The 25,723-nt window shown below is 36.4% G+C and overlaps 1 protein-coding gene across 4 annotated transcripts in view; it reads left to right on the top strand.

Annotated features, from left to right (window-relative positions):
- Positions 1–18,861: 18,861 nt before the first annotated feature.
- The window catches only part of LOC131070756 (protein CELLULOSE SYNTHASE INTERACTIVE 1), a 77,237-nt gene continuing 70,375 nt past the window's right edge, over positions 18,862–25,723 (top strand). For 2 of the 4 annotated variants that reach the window (XM_058006395.2, XM_058006396.2), the window contains exon 1: positions 18,863–19,448. Coding sequence is in view for 1 of the 4 variants with exons in the window: in XM_058006394.2 (XP_057862377.2) it covers positions 19,342–19,448 (107 nt within the window). In the remaining 3 variants the exon portion in view is untranslated. Of the gene's footprint in view, positions 19,449–19,597; positions 19,655–25,723 lie in introns of all 4 variants that reach the window. The other 2 variants (XM_058006397.2, XM_058006394.2) reach the window with 2 other exon arrangements.

The following is a 25,723-nucleotide window of genomic DNA, read 5'->3' as shown; positions in this document are numbered from 1 at the left end:
ATGTTGAATTTCAAGATAATTTCCATCATATGTTGTTCATACTCAAGGTTTTCTATTTTTTCCTCAGTTTCATGAATGACCACTTCCACTTTGATGATTCGTCCTTGTGCCTTGTGTGATCTCCTATGCTCTGCCTGCTCGCAAGAACCTACAACTTTCCATTTGATTTTTCAGGCCATAGTTAACAAATTTCACAAAATTACTCATATAATCTGCCCTAATTAAATTTTTTTATGTTCTAGGAATGCAGATAAGTAGAGAAAATAGAGGCGATGCAAAATGTGAAGAAAATCATCAAAAAATCCCCAAAGTTCAATTTTAACTCAGCTAATGAGAATCAACATCAATGCGAATGTGAATTACTATCTGAGCGAATGCAAATCATTGTGTGAGAAAATGTGAATTATTGTCAAGGCGAATTTGCATCACTGTCTTAGCCAATGCAAATTACTATGATGGCGAATGCATGTTAGTTAAAATTGGGTGCAAGTCCGTACGGAAACCTGCAAAAATTAGGTTAATGGTGATGCAATTTCCTGCCTTCCAACATAAGAATACCTACAAAATGACCACTCATAAAACCATTAGATCAACCCACGAAGTGGGTCCCACCAGGCATTCGATTGAAAGATAAACTAAACAATCTAAGCAACACAATTAACTCCAAACACCTCAAGATTGGGATTCTTAAAAAGAAGGAAATGAGATAAAGAAGCAATAATCAAGTAAACACAAACCTCATACTCCAACTTTGAATTGATTATGCCTGATTTGTATGTGTTCTCATGATGCTAGGTCGTGCTTGATTGCACTCCATGATGCTAATATGTTGATTGGATTCAAGATGCAAAGATGGGATGATTGGATATGAAGGTGGATTTTGGCATTATGAGAGTATGGATGTGCTAAGTATGGAGGATATGATTCTGGATAATAACGGTGTATTGTATGAAAAGTGGATATAATTCTACATTATGGTATTATGAATGTATGAAAGTGGAGGATTTGATTGAAAATGAGGGGGGATTAAATAGGAGAAGGGAGGAGAGGAAGGGATTGGAAAATGCAACACTTGTCCTCCTTGAGGACAAGTGGCAATCCTAGAAATGACAAGTGGAACAAGATTCCACACTTGTCCTCAAGTGGCTCAACAAGGGAGGACAAGTGTCAAAAGGGGTTTGACATGTGTCCACAAGGAAACATGTCTATTTTGGGAGGGAGACACCCAAAATATGCTTTAATTTCCTAAAATTAAGGAAATTAGGGAATATGAGTGTGCACACACATGTGAGGGGAGGTTAGGATAAGGTTAGTTTGGGGGGATATGGTTGGTTAGAACCCATGGGTTAGATTGGAGATTAGGTTAGAAGAGGGTTAGCTAGGTAGTGAGAAGTTAGGAGACATGTGACATATTTAAATAATTTTAATTATTTAAATGAGGTGAGGGAAATTAATTAATTTAGAATTAATTAATTAAAGAGATTGGAGAGGGGCGTTAATTAATTAGAAATTAATTATTTCAAGGATTGGAAAGGGGGGGAATTAATTAATTAATTAAATTAATTCAAGGGATTGGAAGGGGTAATTAATTAATTAGATTAATTAATTCAAGGGATGGGATTAATTAATTAAGATATTTAATTAATTAAATGGATAAAGGAAATAAATTTGATTAAATTGATTAGCCAAATTTAAGTGCCTACAATAGGTTGTCCCTCTCTACCTATAGAGTGTCTACACGCCTTGTCTCCCTATTTACCTCAAAATGTATGCTCTTTCATTGAGACCTCTTTGTGTCTAACTCAGCCTGAAGGCTCATTACTCTAGTGCTCTCCTCATCTTGTGCCTTAGCAAACTAATCTCTCACCCCTTGCAATTGATCATACTCCTCCTATGTAATCATCTATAGGATATCCTATCAGCCTATCCCAAGGTCCCACTCGCTAACCCCCATCATGCTCCTATTTGTATGCTTCCACCTATGGCAGTACCTATACCCCTTCCTGTACCTATGGCATTACCTGTATTCTTTCATGTACTTGTACCCTTGCCTACCCCTATGGTGGTACTTGTCCTCTTATTGGTGCCTATGCTTGGACCTATCCTCGTGATTGTGGTATAGTATGTGCTACCTCGTGCCTCCTCTATCGTGGCACTTGTGGTGCCCTTTGCCCCTATGCCTATCCTATAGTTGTTGCCTTAGCCACCAGTACATCTCCTCCCCCACCCCTTCATCTCCTCCATCTCCCCCATCATATTCATCTCCACCTACCACCTTATCCATGCCATCTCCTATCTCATCCACCTTTAACGCACCATGAATCGTCAATCCACCATGCTGCATATGTTAGAGTCATCCTTACATTAACGACATCCACTCGTGGGTCCCATGACACTGACACTATCCCAAAAAAATTGGATCTCACCCACATGATGTTAATGGCTTCTCCCCGCACACCTATCTCACGAGTCACACATGGATATTTCAGCTCCTCTACCACCTCAACTTGCTGCATGTGAACTATCGCATGACCTTACATGGTAAATATTGGTCAATCACATGTATGAACTGCTCAATCAGCCAACATAAAGTCTACACAAATGATAGATAAAATTGATCGTCTGCCCACACCTCACAAGTCTTGTAGGCCCTGCATGTAAAGTCCCTTATCTCATCCAGGCACCGTCTTTAGTATCCTAGTGCACCTATTTGCATATAGTGCCACAACCCTCCATACTTGCATTCATAGGGCTATTGTGTCTCCTTGCCCCTAACCCCCACAAGTCGACAAATTGTGATATGCTCAAACACCCACATGTGTAGTAAGGTGACCCTTATGCCTAAACTTATGTACCCAGGATGCACACACATATGGATGTCATGATATAACTATTTAAGAAGCACATATCCCAACACATACTAAATTGCATCCCCCACCATTTGATATAAACACGTCACTCATCTGATCGAAAATCCATGCCCACTCAGATATGCTATCACTCACCTTCTAATCAACCCTACTACATACAAAACAATCTTAGGGATTATCTTATGTCTCTCCATCATATGTTTCATTCTCATCTGTGTTCTATCCATATGCAACTAATTTGTCTCACAAACTTGTCACAGGTAATCCTCCTTGTGCTCCAACTTGTACTTTGGAATCACCCCTCAAATTAGCAACCATAAAATCCTCCAAACATCCACTGAGGTGAAAGATGTCTACCCCATCTGTAGGTGGAAGCTGCACGTATCATTGTGTCATCTCTCCAATAGTGTTGTCATCATCGTGTTGTGCAAGCACAAACGCAGCCAGTTGCTCACATAATCCAACCCTATCATTGACAAGCACATTCGATCCATGCTCTGTAGATCACTTTGCAACCGCATCATTGGTGGTCAGTGCTCTCACGATTACACTAAACATAACTACTTTTGCATCCATAACCACATGCAAATCTAGTCAGCCTCTCCCTTCTTCTAAGCTTAGATAATCACCTTCTACCCATGATAGTTGGGGCATGCCCCTCTCTGCCTTCCCTAATTTCTTCGACGCCTATTCACCCCTTTTGGCAGAGACATTGAAACTGAGGCATATATTCCATTCCATAGGCGCCTGTGCCGAATGTCAGAGACATCATTCTATAGTTTTCCCCTTCCCTATTACCCCATTTAGGTAGATGTAGACATAGATTGCTAGGTTGATTCCTATGCATATGGTTCCCCACATGCACCATTTGTTAGATGCATACGTCAAACCAACGATCAACATCTATTCCTCGATAACCTTTTCCCCCCTTTTCTCACCTGATAAATGCCCTTAACTATTAAAACATAGAGTGGTCTGGGGTACGTACCTACTCTTCATACTCTAACGGTCGCTAGAATCACCCAACCCACTCTCTACGTTGCGAATGCTGTAGAATGTTCACCATCATGCTCTCTCTTTCACTCTAGGCTCCTACTTTTGACCATTGAAAGTACACAAATGACCTTCCATGCCCCCCCTCCCCGCCATAGCCTATATGTAGCTTTAACCATCACCCTTCTCCTTTATACCATTAATATTTTTCTCCTCATTTTCTTTCGCTTCTTTCGAGAACCTTATTTTGTTATCCCTTGAACCTTTTTCTACTCACCTTTCTCTTCTTTCGAAAACTTGCCCCAAAAATTTGATTTCCCTCTCCAGATTCTCAAGGGGGCATCATCCTTCCATATTTCTCTCCCTATCTTCGTTAGAGCACCCTTTTTCTTTGACACGATGCTATTCTACAACACTACGCCAAAGGGGGGCAAAATGTAGATACCCAAAATTAATTAAATTTTATTTAATTAATTATCCTTTGTAACATAGTTAATTTTATTAATAGCCCCTTTATCCTTCCAAAATAATTAATTAATATTTAATTAATTATGCCCCCATTTAATGAAGGTTCTTCTTGATGGATGGCGTGTGCAGGCTTCGCGAGAGCCGAGCTAGGGCATCTGTGCCCTAGCTCATGAGTGGGGTTTGTTGGTTGTGCGCAAGGGGGAGGGAAGCTTTTTGTTTGTGCAAGGAGGGGCGATGTGTGGTGCAGGGTCATTTGGTGTTGGTGGTGTCACAGCAGTGGGGGTTTGAGTGGTGGGTGCATTGGCAAGGATTTTTGGAGCAATATTGTGTGGTCTTTGCGAGGAGAGGTGGGATTAAGCTTGGGTTCTGGTCTAGGTGGATTTTGAGTGGAGAGTGTAGCGGATTATTTCGAGGTGTTGGTCTTGCTCTTCCTCTTTTTCTTGCGGGGTGGGTTTTGAGGCTGGACAGGGATGGCTAGTTCTCGAGGGGAAGCCTCGGGGGCTTCTCCTGACCTGGATTTTCAAGTAGCCTTGGGTTCGCATTCTCTGAATCATGGTGTTAATACTTTTGATAATAATCTCTTTGCTCCTGACTCAGGGGTTGTTGGTGCTGGTGTGTCCAATGGATCCCAGATTTTAAAGTTTAAGGACTGTCTTAAGAGATGCAAAGAGAGGCCAAAACTGGTAATTTCACTTGGGATGATTGCCGAGGATGTTGAATATTTTTCAAAGCATTCACTTTATTGCAATTTTTTGGGGATGAGGGTTTCTTTGTAGTTTCTGGAGAATTGGGCTCAGAGGATTTGGGCGTCGGAAGGGGAAATGGAGATTATGTTGTTGGCAAACAACTACTTCATGGTTACATCAATTGCATGGAGGACCGCAATAGGGTCTTTGAAGGAGGGCCGTATTTTTTATAACCAGGTGGGGTTGTTCATCAAACCTTGGCATGCATGATTTAACCCTTCGGAGGAGCTTCCGAATAGGGTCCTAGTTGGGTTCGTTTACCTCATTTTCTTGTGGAATGTTGTTGGGAGGATGTGTTGCGGATGCTCGCTTCATTGCTTGGGAAGCCGGTTGGATCTTCAACGCAAACCTTGGGGAGAAAGGTAATGACTTCCGCTCATATCTATGTTGAAATTGATCTTAGTAAACCTTTACCAAATGCTATAGATATGTGTGCAGGCTCTTATTCTTGGGTCCAACTACTGGATTATGGCACTTTACCATTTATGTGCCATCTATGTCATAAGTATGGTCATTTGCAGTGCAAGTGCCCTAGGTCTAAACCAGTTGTGCATCAACCTCAACAACCTTCCCGTAACCTAGATGGGGCTGATAAGGGAAAAGCTTCCATGTTTGATGAGGTTGTGGGTGCTGGTGGTTTTATCCCAGTTAAGACAAAGAACATGAATCAGGGACAAAAGAGGTCTTTGCAGAAAAGACATGAAGAGGATACCTTTAACAGATTTGAAGCCTTGGATAACCTTAGCCAACATGTGGTGAATCCGGGGTTGATTCCTTTGGATCAAAGTGCATCAAGGTTGGTTCTTAATAGTTTGAACATGGATACTATCCAGGTTTAGCAAGTGATTGGGAGTCAACAAATGGAGATGGATCAGCTAGTAGTGACTCAGTTGGGACCCATTTCTGGTGCTGAAGTGAAGTTGGATGGTGGGGATGGTTCTCCTATAATACATAAATTGGAATCTGCTAGGGTCAAAAGTAATAAGATATCCTTACATCTGGGTCTTCATCAGAAAGACATTAAAAAAGGAGCAACAAAGAAGATTTTGAAGGTTGGCAAAAAGAAGGACTTGGATAAGATCAAATTGATGGGGGAGAATTTGGTTGAATCAGGGTCAGTAAAGACACTGGATTCTCATTTTTCCAATCCCCCAAAATGATTGTGCTATGATGGAACATGAGGGGCTTGAACAGTGGGCCTAGACAAAAAGTTGTTCGGGAGTTGATAAGGAGTCATTCTCCTGATGTCCCTTTCTTGCATGAAACTAAATTATCTGTGGAAAGTATGTTGGGTCTAGTGCCAAAGCTATGGGGGAGAGGTTAATATCAGTGTATTGGGGCATTTGGCTCCTCTAGAGGGGTGGCCTATCTTTGGAACCCCTTGAGAATTCATTCTATATGGTGGGTTGCTTCTAGATCTTCTTTATTTGGGGTTGCCTCTAGTCTTGAGATTGTGGAATATATCTTGTTTACTAACATTTATGCCCCCACTAATCTTTAGGGCAAGCCAAATTTGTGGTCTCATATTTCTCTTATGCGAGGGTTGGTCCCTTTTCATCCATGGATTATGGCAGGTGATTTCAATGTCATCGTAGAGTTGAGTGAGAAGAAGGGAGGTGTTATGCGGTTGGAACCTTCTTCCTTCCTTCTTCGGGATAGTATTTCAACCTTGCATCTTGTTGACATTAAGCTCGACAATGGTCTATTCACCTGGAACAACAGGAGGGTAGGGGAGTATTGGATTGCGGAGAGACTGGATCACTTTCTAGTTTCTAGTTTTGGGGTTGGTGGGGGGTGGTCCACATGCTTTGAGATTTTAGATTGGAGAGGTTCAGACCACTGGCCAAATTGGTGTTTTCTTCTGCTCAGGTCACTTGCACTCCTTCATTCAAATTTTAGCTTATGTGGTTACAGGATCCTTCTTTGCAGGATCATGTTGCGGAGTGGTGGAGGAAAGGGAGGCCAACCTTTAGCACTGCTATGTACACTTTTGCCAAGTAGCTACAATTTGTTAAGTTTTAGCTTAAACGGTGGAATCGTCAGTGTTTCGGTAATATTTTTCATGCTAAGATAGCTTCTTAATTAGAGTTGAATGACATTACCAAATAAATAAGAGAGCATGGATTGTTAGAAGCCTTACTTAGGGAGGAAGACAGGGCAATCAAGGCTTTAGAGGAGTGGGATCTTAGGGAGGAAATCTACTGGAAACAGAGAGCTCATATTGATTGGCTGCAAGTGGGGGATAAGAATACTGCATTCTTCTTCAATTCAGTGAAAGCAAGAAGATATGGCAATTCCATCCCTAGTTCTGGTTAATGATAGAGGTGAGAAGTATTTATCCTTGTAGGAGAATTCTAGGGAGTCTTTGCAGTATTTCCGGTCCCTTTTTAGTGAGGACTCTTAGGGGGAATCGGAAGAGGAGAATCAGGTTCTTGCTTGTATTCCTTATCTAGTTACTAGGGAGATGAATGAGCAACTTATGAGTCCTATTTTGTTGGAAGAACTTGAGAGGATTGTTTTTCACATGAAGAAGGGGAAAGCCCTGGACCAGATGGGTTTTCGATTGAGTTCTATCAAGATTTCTGGGATATTATCAAATTGGACTTATTGGAGGTGGTCCAAGAGTCCTAGAGGAATAAGAAGATGCTTTAGGATTTGAATGTGACTTTCATTGCGCTCATCCCCAAGTGTGATGGGGTTGACCGGTTAGGCCAGTTTCATCCTATTTCTCTTTGTAATGTGATTTATAAGATCATTTCTAAGTTGATAGTGGAAAGGTTGAAGAATTAGCTTGGGGGTGTCATTTCTGAGGAGCAGAGTGGGTTTGTGGAGGGTCGTCAAATCTTGGATGGTGTGGTCATTGCTACCGAGACCATTCATTCTATGGCAACCTCCAAGGAAAAAGCTATGTTTATCAAGTTGGATATGGCAAAGGCTTATGATAGAATATGTTGGTCCTTTCTCCAGAAGATCCTTAGGGATTTTGGCTTTGTTGATGAATGGGTCCAATGGGTAATGAGTTGTGTTTCATCTACCTCATTCTCTATGCTAATTAATGGAGATCATACTGAGTTGTTTGGTGTGTCTAGGGGTCTTCGTCAGGGGGACCCTCTCTCCCCGTACTTATTCATTCTTTTGGTTGAGGGTCTGGGGAGGTTGATTAAGTATAATGTGGGTCTGGGTATTATTCAAGGTTGGAGTTGGGGTAATGACATGCCTCCTCAGTCCCATTTGCAGTTTGTAGATGATATGGCCCTGATGGGACTAGCTCGAATCAAAGAAGCTATAAACCTGCGTAAAGTCTTGGATTTTTATCTTGCTGCTTCAAGCTAGTTGATCAATGAGGATAAATCTTCCATTCTCTTCTTCAACACACCTGAAACTATTCAGATGAGGATTGCTCATATCTTGAGATTCTAGGTCGGTTCCCTTCCCTTGACTTACCTGGGTATTCCTATCTCTGTTGGTAATCCTCCCAGGGACTCTTGGCAGGGTATTCTGGACAAATTTTGTTGGCATTTTTGATGTTTATGTTGTGATTGTCATTGATGGACACACACTTGTATTGAGATCCCCTTTATATGTATGAGCTCATGCTCAACTGGTATTTGTTCCAACCGGTATGTTGTACTCTAGTCTTTTGACTAGTGGTGATTTTGCAGAATGTGTTTCTCGGTCTGAAGCGGCATGTTGACCCCAAGCGGTTCGTAGATCACAAGTGGTACGAGGAAGCAAAGCGGCACAACACATTCTTACCAGTCTTCATTTTTGTCAAACTGGCAACCGACATTTTGTATGAACCGATAACACTCTGTGATGAGTTACCAACTAGCATTTTGTGATGAGTTACCAATCCACCGATTGTTTGACGGTGCCGACACATTGACGGTGATTCTTGTGTTGTGTTACTGAGTATGTCTAGATTCACTGAACCTAGGAAAATGTAATATAATCCTATTGGACCGACATGAAATCAAATTCCTTTAAAAGGACATCATGTCTAGGGTTTTTGTGTTGTTGAAGAAGGTTACGAATAGGGTTTATGTTGAGCTAGGGTTTAAGGTGGAAGTAGAGAGCGATCTTAAAAGTGAAGATTGAGTTGTAACTGAAAGAAAGACAAAGAAGACTGAAGTAATGCTGGAATGCATTAGCTGTGAGCAATACTGGATCTAACCAAGCAATTTGTGCTAGTAGATAGATCAAACACTTGTTGATTACTCACATCTTTGACAAGTTTGTAGCCCTTAACCGGGTAGGCCTCAAAGCCTTTGTAAAATCCTCTAACAAGGTGGTTCACACATGTGAATCTAAAATCCTCTAACCAGGTAGTCTTTAATCCGACTTATCTCCTAACAGAGATTGAGATTCCTAACGAAATCTGTTCTGGTGAAGAACATTGTAAGACCTTAACCGGTCTGGTTTCTATTCTGCAGATAGTGACTTGTGAGTTCCATCTCACCGTGGTTTTTCCCAGTTGGATTTCCAAGTCAAATATCTTGTGTCATGGTTGCATTGCTTTTGTGGGTGAATGGTTTATTCGCATTTTGGTTTATATGTGTGATAACCGGTTTGATTGTCAGACTGCTTTACCGGTTTATCTCTAGACTGTATAAGTGTTTTAGTGCAAATATTTTTGGCATACTAATTCACCCCCCACTCTTAGTATTCATCAAATTTCGCATTAAGTTTGAACACTGGACACACAGATGGCTATCCTTTGTTGGGCGGGTTCAACTGATCCAATCAGTGGTTCAGGCTCTTCTGATTTATCAGTGTATGCGCCAAGTGGCCCCAAAGTGGTTTGTGAAGGGATTGGATTCTTTGGTAAGGCAATTCTTATGGACATGCAACCTGTCTTCCTATAAATGGTGTCTTGTCAAATGGGACTTGGTGTGTAGCCCGAAATAATCTGGTGGGCTTGGCTTAAGGCAATCTACTTTATTTGGGGAGGCGTTGGTGGTAAAATTGTACTGGAGGTGGTGTGTTGAACAAGATCAAGGTTGGGCTAGGATTTTGTCTTACAAGTATATGCAAAGGATCCCGAAGGAGGAAATCCCAAGATATCTGCTTGCGGGAAAAGGCTCTGCGATTTGGAGTAATCTCAAGAAAGGGGCTGCTCTAATAAAATGACTTTTTTGGATTTGTAAGAGGGGGGAAGAGGTGCTTTTCTGGTTCAATTCTTGGGATGGCTACCCCGCCATCATTGATCAGTTTCCTAACCTAGGGAATCTTTGCCAGAGGTTCCTGGAGGCAGGGTGGTTTAGAGTGAGCGACTTTAAGGTTGTTTATAGGTGCGGGCAATTGGAGATGGTGTGGTGGAAGGTTCCTAATGAATGGCTGGTTGTTGGTATGAATGAAGATTGTGTTGAGCTGCATGGCATTTTGGCGAGTAGACAGTGTAGTTCCCTTAAGGATAGGGATAGACTTGCTTGGTCCCCGAATCCTAAGGGTGTTTTTACTACTGCCAGTGGGTACCAAGAGCTATTGTCCCGTAGATTGGAGGGGAGGGAGGTGCATTGGTGGAAATATGTTTGGAACAATTTCTCTTGGTCGAAGTGTAACTGTTTTGCTTGGACTTTAGCTTTGAATAGATGTCTAACCTGGGACAATATTCACAAGTGTGGGTTCCTTGGGCCTTCCATCTGTGTTTTGTGTGGTAATAGGGAGGAATATTCTTCACACCTATTCTTCAGATGCCCTTTCTCGCTGCTAACCTGGCATTACTGGTGGGGGTGTGGAAGCACCCTTGTGTTCACACGGATTCTTTGGTGGAATTTTGGAGCAGTTTGGGTAGGCCTCCTATTTTGTCCTCTTTTCTCCATACTGTCTGGCACAATGGGCCCATTTTCATACTTTGGCAGATTTGGCTAGAGAGGAATAGGAGGATCTTTAGGGAGGTCAGACTATTAGTTCAACAAGTGTGGAATAGAATCATTAGAATGATCTGAGAGATGATGGAAGCTAAATGTGAGGTAAATTTTCCTCTGGATAGAGGAGAGGCCGATATTGTGAGTAGGTTGGGTTTGCAGGAGATGCCTCCTGTCTCAGCTTGTGTTAGGAGAGGTAGACATGCTATGAAGAAGGTTCAAAGGGTGGGAAGGTGGATGCCCCCTCAGGATGACTCCATCAATATTAACACCGATGGATCCTCTAGGGGTAATCCGGGTCCTACTGGGATTGGTGGTGTTGGTAGGGATCGTATGGGGGGTGTGGTTTTCTTCTTTTCAGTGCATAAAGGGCAGTAGTCTAATAATTTTATGGAGGGATTAGCAATTTCCTATGCCCTGGAGCGCGCTTTTGAGTTGGGGTGGCGTAAGGTTATCTGCGAATCGGATTCGCAAATTATTGTTAACCTATTGATTGAGTAGAAGGTGAGTGGGATTAATTGGCAGTTGGTAGGGATTGTTCACCAGATTTTGCAAATCAGTGCTATGATGGAGAAGGTGTTTTTCATCCACATTCCTCGTGAATGGAATAGAGCGGTTGATTGTTTGGCTAAGTGGGCCTCAGGACATGGTGATGATTGGAAAGTCGAGGGTTGGGAGCATCTTTCCCCGGATTATTGTCAGGATTTGCATAAGCTCTTTGCTGAGGATATGGATAGGTATGAAGCTGGTTGATCTTTGGTTGGGCTTGTTGTTCTCTTCTGGAGCTTTGAGGCTCTGGTTTTCTTATGTAATTCTTGATTTTGATTATTAATAAAGTTTTTACCCCTTTATTCAATTTTTTTTTTATGCCCCCTATCTAATATAATTAATTTATCAATTAATTATATTCCCCTTTCGTTCCAAAGGTTCGATTTATTTTGATGAATCAAATTCCACTTTAGTTCATATTCCAAATATTCATCTAATTCATATTAGTTAATTAATTAAGAATTAATTAACTAATATCATTGATTCCCAAATCCTCCCACAAAACTAATTAATTAATATTTAATTGATTGGTTTAAAATAATTAACCCTCATTAATATTTCCTCTAATTTTAACTTCCTCACACCTACCCAAGTTCACATGTGACACCCCTCTTAAATGAACTTGCATGCACAAGTCACCTTCTCACTTTCAACTCATCCTTGTCTCAAATAAAAAATAGGTGCTCACATGTGTGAGAATGCTCTTCCCAATAGAGCCACCCTACACTTTCCCCTTTCATTCATTTGTCATATCCCCCATCCTGCACCTCTTCCATTTTGCCACTTTTGTTTCCACTTGTCATCCTCATGTTCTTCCCAAGATGTGCTCACACATATGTGAGCACACCTTGCCCTCTTCCCCATGACAAATGGACTTGTGACAAATGGACTTGTGACACTTGTCACAAGGCTAAGCCTTCACTCCAACTCACACCTTCTCCTTGAATCCTAGCCCTTAATTAACTTTTGATCTCAACCAGGTCCATTTCGCCTTCAAAAAATCTATAAATTGGAGCCTCCCCTCCTATATCAACAACACAATCTAAACCTAAACTTATGCTACTATTTTGATTCCAAATTCATCCTTTGTTGTGCAATCTGGAGAGCAATTCACATTAACTTAAGGTCAAGAACAAATCAAGTAGAGTGTGGGTGCATCTACCTCAAGTTCAATCCAAGGAGAATATGAAGGTATAATGCTATTTATTTGGTCTTGAATTGTGTTTCATGTCTAAATGTTTAGTTAGCATATTACCTTTTATTGTCTTCGATATATATTTTTATATTAAACAATACTGAATTACAATGCAAGAATGATACAAGGGTTTCAGACATTCCTTGCTACTAATGAAGATCTGTCTATTCGGTTCAAGTAGTTAGGTTGTATGAACTATGAAGTGAATATGATGATACATATTATCCTCCACAAATATCTGTGACATTTATTTACTTTAATTTTCAAATTTAATAGAGTGAACTACCCCCTACTATAACACTTACCCAAAAAAAAAAATCCTAAATTACAATTAAAAAAATTACAGTTCATAATTGAAGAATATTTAGGTAGCAATTAGACCTGGAGTACACCCACTCATTGCATAAACACTCAATTCAATGATGTGGTACAAATAATTTGGAAAAAGCCTTGACACACTATAACTTTAATTGATTACAAAAGTAATAATGATGCCGAGAAAGGCGTGATATGACTCGTGACACTCAAAATGTCCTTCCATTATTTATTGCGTGCTTACTTAGCATTGAAAATGTGACTAAAGTTTAATGCAAAAATTTAACAATAAAATTATACATAAAACACAAGTACGTAGGCAAGTTTGCATGTAATAATCCAATAAAATAATAAAAAAAGTTTGCATGAAATTATCGTTTGCCTGAATTAAGAGAAGCCATACGTTCCACGTGACATGACAACTAATTAAAAGTTTTTTTTAGGTGAACATGGCCCCAACTACCTTTTCAGAGATCTCAAATATTGAAATATTTATACTATTTTTAATGGAAAAAATTCATGTATAGAGAAGTTATTCTTTGAAGTACAAAATTAATACTTTAAAAAAGACTTAAAGTGATTTGGGATAGTTAAAATATATCCACGAATCATTTTATGGTTTCAAAGGTACCACTTCTAATAGTCTAAGACTATTTAAAAATTAATTAGAATAAAGGTAATTATTATTAATTAAATTAAAGTTTGTTTAAAGGACTTTTGGAATATAGGTAATTATTATTATTAATTAAATTAAAGTTTCTTTAAAGGAGTTCTGTAAGTTAAGATTTAATGGTGTTTTTGGAGGTAATTTGAGGGGCTAGTTATGTGGTGGTTATTCATGATTGTTTAGGGTTTTTTTTAAAAAGTAATTATTTATTTTTGGACTTTACAATCAACAATGGAGTAGAGTAGTTAGGAGCCATCAAAAGTCTTTTATTGGCTTCTTTTTTAGTTGAGAATAATGATTCGTTTGTTGTTGTTTTTGGTTACGAGTATTTTAGATTTTTTTCAATTGGAAATACAAATATTAAATAATTGTTCTCAAATAAAAATAATTCTTCATGTAAATATGTAAAAATAATATAGAAAAATAAAACAACTCATTGAAATATATGTATAAATTATTCTCAAATAAAAATAATTGTTCATGTATATATGCAAAAAATTAAAAAAGTTCTAAAGCATAATGAAATAATTATTTTCTCTATTTATTTATCTATTTGTATATTTGTAATTGTTTAAATAGTATTAACATTTAAAAATTTATATAGAAAAATAAAACAACTCATTGAAATATTAATTTATTTTTAGAAATTACAAATTCTCATTTTGTATTTGTGTCACATTGATTTCCTTTTTTAATATTAATTTATTTTTACAAATTACAAATTCTCATTTTGTATTTGTGTCACATTGATATCCTTTTTTAAATCATTATGTTTTTTATTATTAATTTTTTAATTAAAATTATAAATAAATCAATATAATTTTTTTAATAAATATCTATTTCAAAGAACTAGATTCATTTGTGTAAAGATTTCTGTCTAGTTTATCTAATGAATTCATTATTGTAAAGAAGTAAGGGGTAGCAAAATTGTCTTAGGACATTAATCTCCAAAGAAGAAATGTGTATAAACCTTTTTAAATATGATCTAAATTATTACAAAAAAGAATAAAGAAACACATAATAAATTAATAATGTAGACAATAGAACATACTATAGATGAAGAAAACTCTTTCAAAGAAAAACCCTACACTCCAAAAATTACTTAGTGTATTATTCAAATTCAATAGAAGATTACAATGCACTTGCGGAACAAGTCTTCACGATTAATTTAATAGCATTTTAGTACCTCAAATTCAACATATATACAACATTTCATCAACATGCAATTTATGATTAATTTAATAGCATTTTAGTACTTCAAATTCAACATATATACAACTCATGTGCTAAAAATCTCCCAAAGATGGTGCTTAGTTTGACCTAAATTTCAACTCAGCCTTTGAAGATTTGCAATATTCACTAAAAATAACATATTCTCCTAAACTCTTACAAGTGTCATAACTCAAAAAAAAGACGCACCCAACATGGGCACCCAAATAGTCATTATTCTCATCTCCAAATAAAATGTTTCATGACAAACAATAATTTTTTGTCATAGTTGGTCAAGATTCCAAAGTAACCTCCTTCTTACAAACTCTTAGACTTGGGTCTCATGGAAGATGCTTCCTAAAAATTGAGCTAAAGTTGTTAAATTTTTTTAACATAAATCTATAGATGATTGACAAATGGCATCTAAAATTCCTAACCTAGTAGGGCAATTTATAGCCCTACCCCATTTTCACCTACTCAAATATGGAGACCTAAAAATAGGAGCTCATATTTTCTAGGAAAAGATTCCAAATAATCTCGTATCAAATTTTTTTCTTGCTTAAGCCCCTGCATGGGATCCCAACTTTACACAACATAACATTTAGTCATAAAATTCTTTTTAAATAAGGAACTCCAAATCATTTAAGTATAACCACCTTAATGACATTTTTCAACACCTATAAAGCACCAAAATCTAGTACAAAATGCCATCTCAAAATCTCATGGCCCATTTTTCATGTGAGGCTAATTAAATAATACTAATATATGAAAACTACTAAATTATTAATAAATACAAATAAAAAAATTCTTGAAAATCGAAAGACCTTAATTCCCAACAAATATAACACCTTTATACTAGTCTCTTGTTTTAAAAAATATTTTTATATTTTTGGAATTTACAACTAACAATGAAGTAGAGTGGGTAGGAGCCATCAAAAGTTTTTTATTGCCCTCTTTTTTAGGTTGTAAATAATGATTTGTTTGTTGTTGTTTTTTACTTTGAGTAAATTAGATTTTTTGAATTGGATATACAAATGTTAAACGGATGGAGTCATGAATTATAGCTTCTAAATATAAATAAGATAAATAATATAGATAAAAATAAATAAATTGTAGTTGTTCATGTATATGCAATAAATAAAAAAGTTCTGAAGTATAAGAAAATAATTCTTTTCTCTATCTACTTATCTATTTGTGTATTTGTAATAGTTTAAATAGATATTATTTAATATTTTTATGGAAAAATGAAAAAAAATTCATTGTTCTAAATAATAATTTAATTCTTATTTTGTATTTGTATCACATTGGTTTCTTTTTTAATACATATATTTTTAATTAATAAACTTCTTATTAAAATTATAGATAAATTAATATAAATATTTTAATAAATATCTATTTAAAAGACCTATAAATATTCGTTTAGAGATGTTTATCTAACTTATGTAATGAATTCACTATTGTAAAGAAAAGGGGTAGGAAAGTTGAGTTGCATTAATCTTGAGAGAATAAATGTACTTAAAACTTTTAAATATGATCTAAATTATTACAAAAAATAAAGAAACATGTAATAAATTACCAATACAGACAACCTAACATATTGCACTAAATTTGTGCAAGGAAAACTCTTTAATAAGAAAAACCCTCAACTCCAGAAATTACTCAATGTATTATTCAAATTCAACAGAAGATTACAACACACTCTCACAAGCAATTTTTCATGAGTAATGTTGATAGCATTCTAGTATCTACAGATTCAACATGTATTTTGGTAGCATTCTAGTACCCGCAAATTCAACATATAGACAACTCCGAACTACCCAATTTACATATAAATGAACAAGCTAGAAACTATTTATGATTATCTATACAATATGCTAAAACTCTCACAAAGATGGTACTTAGTTTGACCCAAATTTCAACTCCATCTTTGAAGATTTACACTATCCACTAAAAATAACATATTCTCTTACAATCTTACAATTTTCATAACTAACTAAATTTATCTATCTAATAGGAACACTCAAATTATCATTAATCCTCCTATCAAAATAAACATTTCATGACAAATAATAAATTCTATCCACCTAATATGGCCACCAAAATTATCATTATTCCCCATATCAAAATAAATATTTCATGACAAATAATAAATTCTTGTCATAACTGATCAAGATTCCAAAGTAACCTCCTTCTTAAAAGCTCTTACACATAATAATCTTTAGTCAAAAAAATCTTTCAAAATAGGGCATTCCAAATCATTTAAGTATAAACACCTTAATGACATCTTACAACACCTACAAAGCACCTACATGTGACATGCAATGCCATCTCAAAATCTCATGCTTAAATAATAATAATATATGAAAACTACTAAATTGCTAATAAATACAATTAATTTTTTTTTTTCAAAATGAAAACACCTCAATTCCCAACAAATATAACTCAATACAAATATCTATCAATAATCTTAAATAAACATATTCAAAATATCTATACTAATTTTAAATAATTATAAATAAAATTTATTTTATTAATATCATAATAAAATATTTAAATTAATATTATCATAACAATTTAAAACAATAATGAACCGAGTAAACATTTACTATTTTATTTTAAATATAAAAATCTTTAATGTTACTTTTGGAATACAAATGTAGATCTATTAACTAGAATAAAAAGAACACATGCTAATTAAAAAATAATAATTTTTTTATCATATTATAAAATAGAAAAATTAAAAAAATCTATTTACTAATTATGTTGACATGAAAGATAAAAAATACTATTATTTTATTGGAAAAAGCTAAAATAATTACATGAGAGAACAACGAAAAAATAACAACAGGCTATCAAAAAATTGAAACCATTAAATGAAATCATTGCATTTCCACAGTCTATGCTAATTGTTGTAGTATTTTCTAGATTTAACAGTGTGTTTTTTCTTAACTTTTTTTACCCACGCTTAGGATCAACCATCATGATCCATCATGAGAGTAAGATAGGAAGAATTTATCTCTTCTATTGCTATCTTATCCTAATGATGGATCACGGTGTTTTCAAAATGTTGACGAGCATTCATATGCCAACAACCATTAAATTAGTTTGATTATCCCATCACAACTATATGCATATCAATTATAGATCTTAAAATACTCCAACAACCATTAAATTAGTTTGATTTTCCCCTCACAACTATATGCATATCAATTATAGATCTTAAATTACTCCAACAACCATTAAATTAGTTTGATTATCCCATCACAACTATATGCATATCAATTATAGATCTTAAAATACTCCAACAACCATTAAATTAGTTTGATTTTCCCCTCACAACTATATGCATATCAATTATAGATCTTAAATTACTCCAACAACCATTAAATTAGTTTGATTATCCCATCACAACTATATGCATATCAATTATAGATCTTAAGCTCCTGGTTTGGGATGAAAATATATCTATAAAGATGTAGAAGCTTTTATGATTGAGCATGTTGTTACAAAAAGCCCATACATCAATGTCTGTTCCTTTTTATGGTTGGTGACTAGTGATGTTGGTTCCTAGACATTAATATCTATTTGTTATGGTTCTTTTTGTTGTTGGTAATTAGTGATGTTGGCACCCAGACATTAATGTCTTTTAGTTATGGTTCTTATTATTGATGCTTACAAGTTACAACTATGTAATTACTATTAGTGACATCAATGTCTATTTATTATAATTCTTTTTGTTGTTGCTTACAACTGCTCTATAACATCTTTTTAGTTGTCTTTTAACTATTTTCTTGCTTTTCCACAACTATTTGTTGTAATCCAATAAAAAATACATTTGATTTTATCATAATCAACTTGTGACTCTCTTTTTAACCTATTTAATAATAACAATAACTAAATCCTACTCATCACCATTATAACTAACTCATCCTTAAGGCAAACAAAGCCTAGACAAGTTGCAAGGCAAAAGAATGGTGGAGGGCGGTCAAAAGCTTAGAGAGAATCTCCAAGGCAGTTGGTCATTGGGATTCTAACAATGTTCCTTTCCAAAATCCGCGGTGACAAATCCCTAAGTTTATTGTATTCATTCACACAAAAAAAAAGTAGGTAAAGGTGTGATGTCCCAACGACACTTGAACATATTTTTGTCCAGAGCTGAAAGCTTTAATCTTCTCACAGTCATCAAGTGAAGCAGGCGTCAAAGCTTTGTCCACTCTAATTTTTTTGTCCTCACTAAAATAAATCATTAAATACTGTGTCTTCGCTGTACTGTCCTAATTGTTCACCTCCTTTTTCTTTTGCCTAAAATCGCGGCTGTTCTATCGAATCGGACGAACAGCAGTGCAACCCCATTCTGGATCAGCATTTGCACCGTTGGATTCAAACGACAGTGGGAGTTTTTTAAGCAAATCCTACTCTAGATTTTAGCTTCTCAGTACAGCTGCTGGCAAATTGCCGCACTATGCAAAGGCGCCCGAAAGGTTTGGCAATCGACCCCCGGGAGCTTCGTTGCTTCAGCATTTCTGCATTGGTCGTTGATTTACGAGCGAGTGGATTACTCAACGAACGGTAGGTTAAAGTGTTCTCACTGTCTGCGTTTTGTGTAGATCGTTTGTTGCTGAATGTAACCTGAATTAGCTTGATGAATGCATCTGCCTTGTTGATGTAATTATGTTCTATAGTGATGTGTTGTATGGCTGAAAGTATTGAATTGTTAGAATTTTGAAGGAAATTTGTTGAATGGAAGCTGCACAGGCCTCGTGGAACCAATGCAGGTAGTTACATAGATTTAGAATGCATTGTTTTGGCTGATCTGTAGCATTTCCGGCTTTAGATTAAGATGCTTGTTAGATGGAAACGCTGTATTTCGAGAAATTGTGTTTAGGATCGTTGTCTAAGTTTAAAGTGAAATTCCGTTGCTGAAATTTGAGTAAATTGCTAGTCTGCATGATTATTGGACTTAAATGTATTAATTGTGGGAAGACTTCAGAACTCGTGCATGTGATTTGCCTTTGGTCATGTTGGATTGATTTATTCATACAGTTTGGTGGGGTTCGAGAATTCTACTTGGTGATTCTAGAAATCAACATTGTTGCTCCTTCGTTTGGTTGGGGGTTTGAGGATTCTAGAAATCAACACCATTACTGATTCATTTAGGTGGGGGGTTAGAGGGTTCTATTGCTGTTTCTATGAATCAATACTGTAGTTGGGATTAAGGAATACAGCCCAATATTGACAAGATTTAGTAACTAGTGCATCTGCATGATCTGCAAATATGTAGTGAGTTTTTCAATATGCATTTCGTCTAGAGTTCAAGGACTTGATATTTTCAGGCAAATTTAAGACATTATTGCATTGCGGTCTTGGAAATCAAGCAACGATAGCGTATGAAGGTGACCGAATCAAAGTGGAGTGGGGGAAACAATGTGGGGGCTACACCAGAAGGAATGATTGGCACAATGGGGCAGGAGCAGCAGGTGGCAAGGTAAAAGGGTACTCACGCGGCACGGGGGTCACTATGTATGTCCCTGATAGATTAGAGACCCGTTGCTCCCATGCTAATTTCAAATCTGAGAACTTAATGAAAAGCTGTCGTCATCAGATGCCTAATATACCAACCAATACGGGATTGTAATCATGTGTGCAGACCAGGATCATTATATGAGTAGAAGTGAGACTCTTTTGGGCAGCAACTTGCAGTAAGTTCCAACTCTTACACATAGCTGATTTGACTTATATAGCATCCCATTATGAGGATCATGGTCAAAAAAGAGTTCGTAGTGACAATTGTTGGCTGCTGCGAAGCTGGGACGATAGGTTTAAAACGTGGGTTACGGGAAATAATCTTTCCAATGTCCATGACTAATGCGCGTAACATCGGAGGTAATAGGTTCAAGTTACAACTCCTTCCAATGTTCATAACTATTGCGCTTGATATCCTAGATATAGGTTCAAGTTTGTCCAAGAAGGCGACTAAGGAGGTCTGCTATTTTTTGGCCCCTTCTTGTAGTTGATCACTAGATGAAATTTATTTTGTGTGACAAATTTTTTATGTGACAGTGTAATTGCTACTATTGGAGAATCAATGTGATGAAATTTATTATGTGTGGCAACTTTTTAATGTGATTGGGATTTAAGAAATTGCAGCAATTGGACAATCAATAAATAGGCTTGTTTCTTAACTATTTGAGGAACGCGGCCAACATTTGAGGATCTGTGTTAAAGCATAAAACTCTTAGTTGCTACAATTTAGTTTATATATTATTGCATGCCGTCCCTGTGTAATGATTAGGCCTATGACAAGTTGAGAGATATTTGTTTATTACTTTATGGGGATTTTATATGTGGAAAAGTGTGATTGCTGATGTCTGAATAAAGATCCTCTCTGAGTTGTTGAATATTTTTAATGGCCTTTGTTTTGGTCTGAATTTTGAATGCTTTCCTGTTTCCAGTAAGTTGATTGAACACGTGAAGTTTTTTGTATGTTATTTTGTCTAAAGGGCACAACAAGCCATTCAAAGGACACAAATTTTGTTATGAATGCAACGTTTTTGCACATTGATCAAATCTGTGCAATCTTGATGAGCTTAGGTCAATCTTTGTGAAATATTTGGTCCCTTGCAGTTAGTTGTTCTAAACTATAGAAACTCATGATTCAAGGAACTAAACTCTTCTTTTTGTGATGAATTTATATAAAGCATACTTATTTGTACATGGTCACAAATTATCTTTCTTTTTAATCTAGATTTATTTCAGCAGATCCTGTGCTTAAACAAGTGGCTGCCATTTGGCTTTAAATGGTGTACGTTTTCTTTTGGCCATTTAAGGACCTGTTCTTCAATGTGAACACCAAAAATCACTTATAAAAATGTTTTGGTACATTGAGTTTGGAAATAGGCCTACAAACTTTTGATTCATGTGTCAATTTTTTTGGCATAAAAAAGGTGCTATAAAATTGAGGGATGTTGATTTTTGTATCTTTCTTGAATGTGGGTCGGTGATGGAAAGTGCTATCGGCTCTTGTTGTGTGTTAGTGTTTATTCAAACATGTTCATTATGCCATGCGTTTACATTGCCTGGAACTCTTTTCCACTTTGTTGTTTGCGGCTTTTGGACAAATGGCGGAAAAGATCAATAAATGTTTCTTGATTTTACTCTTTGTAAGTAGTTAATCTTTTGGGCCATGATGTGTTAAGGAGTATATGCTTGAGAAGTGAAGAAGGGCAAGTGAATTGATTAGGGTTGATGGCAAGGTAAAGTGATCTAGAGGAGAAAATAGTGCCATTGTGTATCTCATGGCTATATACTTTTATCAGACATTATAGGAGACTCAATTACAATAAATTTACAACAAAAAATCCATTCTAGTACTCATTTTATGCTAGCTAACATCGGTTATATCATATATGCCTTCCATGCCAGGTCTTAGGCTTTTTTCTTTGACTACAAAATATTGTCAATATAATGTACAATGTAATATGGGTCCACCATTCCAAGGAAGAAATTTGGGCATTCTGTAATAAAAAAAGAAATCTATTCAAATAGTAAACATGCAAATGCATCATACCAACAGATAAGCTTCAAATCAAGTTTGTTTAGCACTTCCCTAAGGAGAACTTCAAAATCTTTCTAATGCCATTTGGTTTTTTATTGGATTTCCTACATGGATGTATGTCAGAAATCAGATTTTTTCTAGCAATACAGAATGGAACAAAATACAGCTTTATGCATGATAGTTGCCAATGATTCCTTGACCTCAATATTTCATTAAACAATTTCAGGGAAGACATGGATTGTAAACATGTTGAATTTATCCAAGATAGCTTAGCTATGGGCTGGATAAGAGATGGAACTAGAACATTTTCCATGACTTAAAGGAAGAAATCCAAAGTATAATAGATACTGATAGAGTAAGTTTGAAGGAGACCAATCTTGTTGATTACAAGACAAGCTATCCCTTGCTATCCCTTGCATTAGACATATGTACGATTACACTTGTCCATCACGAAATATCAAAATGATAACACATCTGAAACAAGATTTGGAGGGAACCAAGGTCAATTAAAATCTGGTCTAAAGTATGTGGATGGATGAGAACCACATGGGCTCGTGCTGTTTGATATGCATAACCTATTGCATAGATTGATAGGTAGAATAGAATCTCAAAGCAACAAGTTTGATTTTATGATGTTTCTTTTTGTTTGAATTTCAATCAATCACTTCTACAATGCTTGTTGGCACTTGGAATGTGGACTGAGATGTGTTGATTGATGACAATCACATGGCCTCTTCTTGTTGATTTGTTCAACTTACTCAATAAATGGCCAAAGAACGTAGTGGAATCTCAAATCATCAAGTTGATCCATTGTGTGATGCCTCTATTTGTTTGTTGGGAAGCGTGGTTTGAATACAGCTAGAGAACATTTGAAGGGAAAAATCAGAACCAACAACAATTTCTCTATCTTACCTTTATAGATTAAGGTTACAAGCTGAAATTATGATAAAGGCCATCCACCCGTAAGCCACCAACATGCTTGGCTTTCCCTTGTTTAAGTTTTGGAGGCATCATTAAATGTATATTCTCCCTATATTTAAAGTCAACTCTACAGGATCAGTCTCCTCCACAGCCCCTATCTAAATCTTAATTTTGAGGGATCAAGTAAACTTATTCTAGGTTCTATAGGCATCAGGGGCATTATTATAATGTAGGGATACAAAGTAGCAAGTGATTAAATTCTTTGGTTATGGTCTAGGCATAGCCTTGAATAAAACTAAGGCACGTTTTTATCCAAGTAGGCATCACATTCACATGTATGCTAGTGGAAGATGATATAAAAGTAATAATTAATCTGGTAAATTATTTTTAAGTTCTTTGGTTACGTTCTGGGCATAGCCTTCAGTAAAACCAAGACCTGTTTTTAGCGATGTACGTATCTCATGTATCGTAGTGGAAGATGATATAAAAGTAATAATTAATCTAAGTAAACTCTATGCCCTTCCCTTCATGTAGGTTTTATCATATAATTGAAATACATTTATCACCTACTGCTTACCTTTATATATTGCCAAGTTAGACACATTAAAAAAAGTTCCAACAAAGTGGCAGAATGCCCAACTCATTTCCCAAGGTTACCCCATGGGCCATTATGTATATAATTAGGATCATTGTAGTGAATGTGATGTAAATGTCAGAGCATCATGATCTTACAGCATAGGATGCAGAGCTCTAGAACAATGGTCCAATGCATTAATGTCTTAAAATATGCAATTTTTGGCAGGAGCAAGAGACAAATTGAGGTCTAGGAGCCATTCATCTGCCATTTATTTCACGAATGGAGGATGCATGTTAAGTTATTGTTAGATCGCACACAAGAAGGACCTTTATCCATTTTCCTGTCATCTGGTTCTCATTTATTGTCACCAATGGAGGATGCATAGTGAGTTATTAGATGGTCCACTAGAAGAACCTTTCATTCATTTCCTTACCACTAATTTATCGTGCAAATTCTGGATGAGCTTTGCGTAGCTTTCTTCTTCCTCCATGTCATTCATGCCAATCTCATCTTCTGGTATGTGGACATTCAGTGATGGTAGGAATAATCAGTCAAATCAGAAAGGGAGGTCAGTGTGTCCTTGGCAACAAAAGTGTTGGTGGCCATTTTTAGTGTACATATCACTCATAATGATCATCTGTAGACCATTTTCATCAGTGATTACCATGAGACAAAACACATTGATTTGTTGTAGCAATACCTAGATGCCATATTCTAGTCTAGATGCTACTAGTACCAAACTTTTACCAGTATAATTTTTTTACATAATGGCCAGTGATACAACATTGATTACAGATTATGGGGACCTTTCATGTTAAAGATTCTTGTACTCTTGGTCATGAATTAATGACTCACAACTGCTACACAACAAGAAAGTTGACGTAAATATACAAATATCTTGCTACACAATAAGAAAGTTGATGTAAAATACAAATATCACATAGCAAGATTATTGTTATGTCATGTCCCCTCTCTAGCGTTGCTGTAGCTCAGTAAACAACTCACTAAGTGTAAGTTTTCCTCCAACACTTAGTCAACTTTAGTGAATAAAGAGGAGGTTGTTTTCAATAAGGTGGCGGGGTCAATGTTCACTTAAGTGACTCCTGATTTTCAGTCATGAGGATGGGGCCATTGCAATTCATTATCCAAACATTTTCTTTAGATTCCTTATGCTTTATGGAGGGGGCGCTAAATACATAATTGATGAATACTTTTAAGGAAAAGTATTATCACTGGAATTAATTAAGAAAGCCGCCTGATTTATGGGAATTAGGGTGGGTGTGGATTTTAGGTTTGATTGTCTTCTTAAGGTTGGAGAAGAGTTAAGGTGGATCATATTATTGATGATTCTGATTTTAATTATTTCTCTCTGCCTGCCCTGGGATGAAAACCCCATGATAACCAGCTTGGATGGCCACCCAAGGTCTGCATGTTAGTGTAACTGCGTGGGATCAGCATCCAACATCTGTTGAGGATCGCAATAGTTTAATCAGCCATGAAGTTCAGGGTTTAGGAAGTCTTCAACTCATTTCAGACTTCTAGAAGTCACCGAGTTCTCAAAGTTTCATGAAGATTTCAGGGATACAAACTGCTATCCGCGGACACTAAGTTTTGTGAGTGCTTTTGAGAATATGTAATAAGGTGGAACATGTCTTCAGACAATAAATTTCTTTATGGTTCTGTTTCTTTCATTTCCAGTTTATTTCCAGAAATCTGAAAATCAATAAAAATGTATTTGCTGCATCTAGCGTAGAGTTTTTGTTTGTTTTTGCTTGTCAAAGGATATTTCAG

Source organism: Cryptomeria japonica, chromosome 2 (assembly GCF_030272615.1).
Source record: "Cryptomeria japonica chromosome 2, Sugi_1.0, whole genome shotgun sequence".
NCBI lineage: Eukaryota > Viridiplantae > Streptophyta > Pinopsida > Cupressales > Cupressaceae > Cryptomeria > Cryptomeria japonica.
Note: the sequence above shows the minus strand (reverse complement) of the source record. Positions and strands in the feature narration are given on the sequence as shown.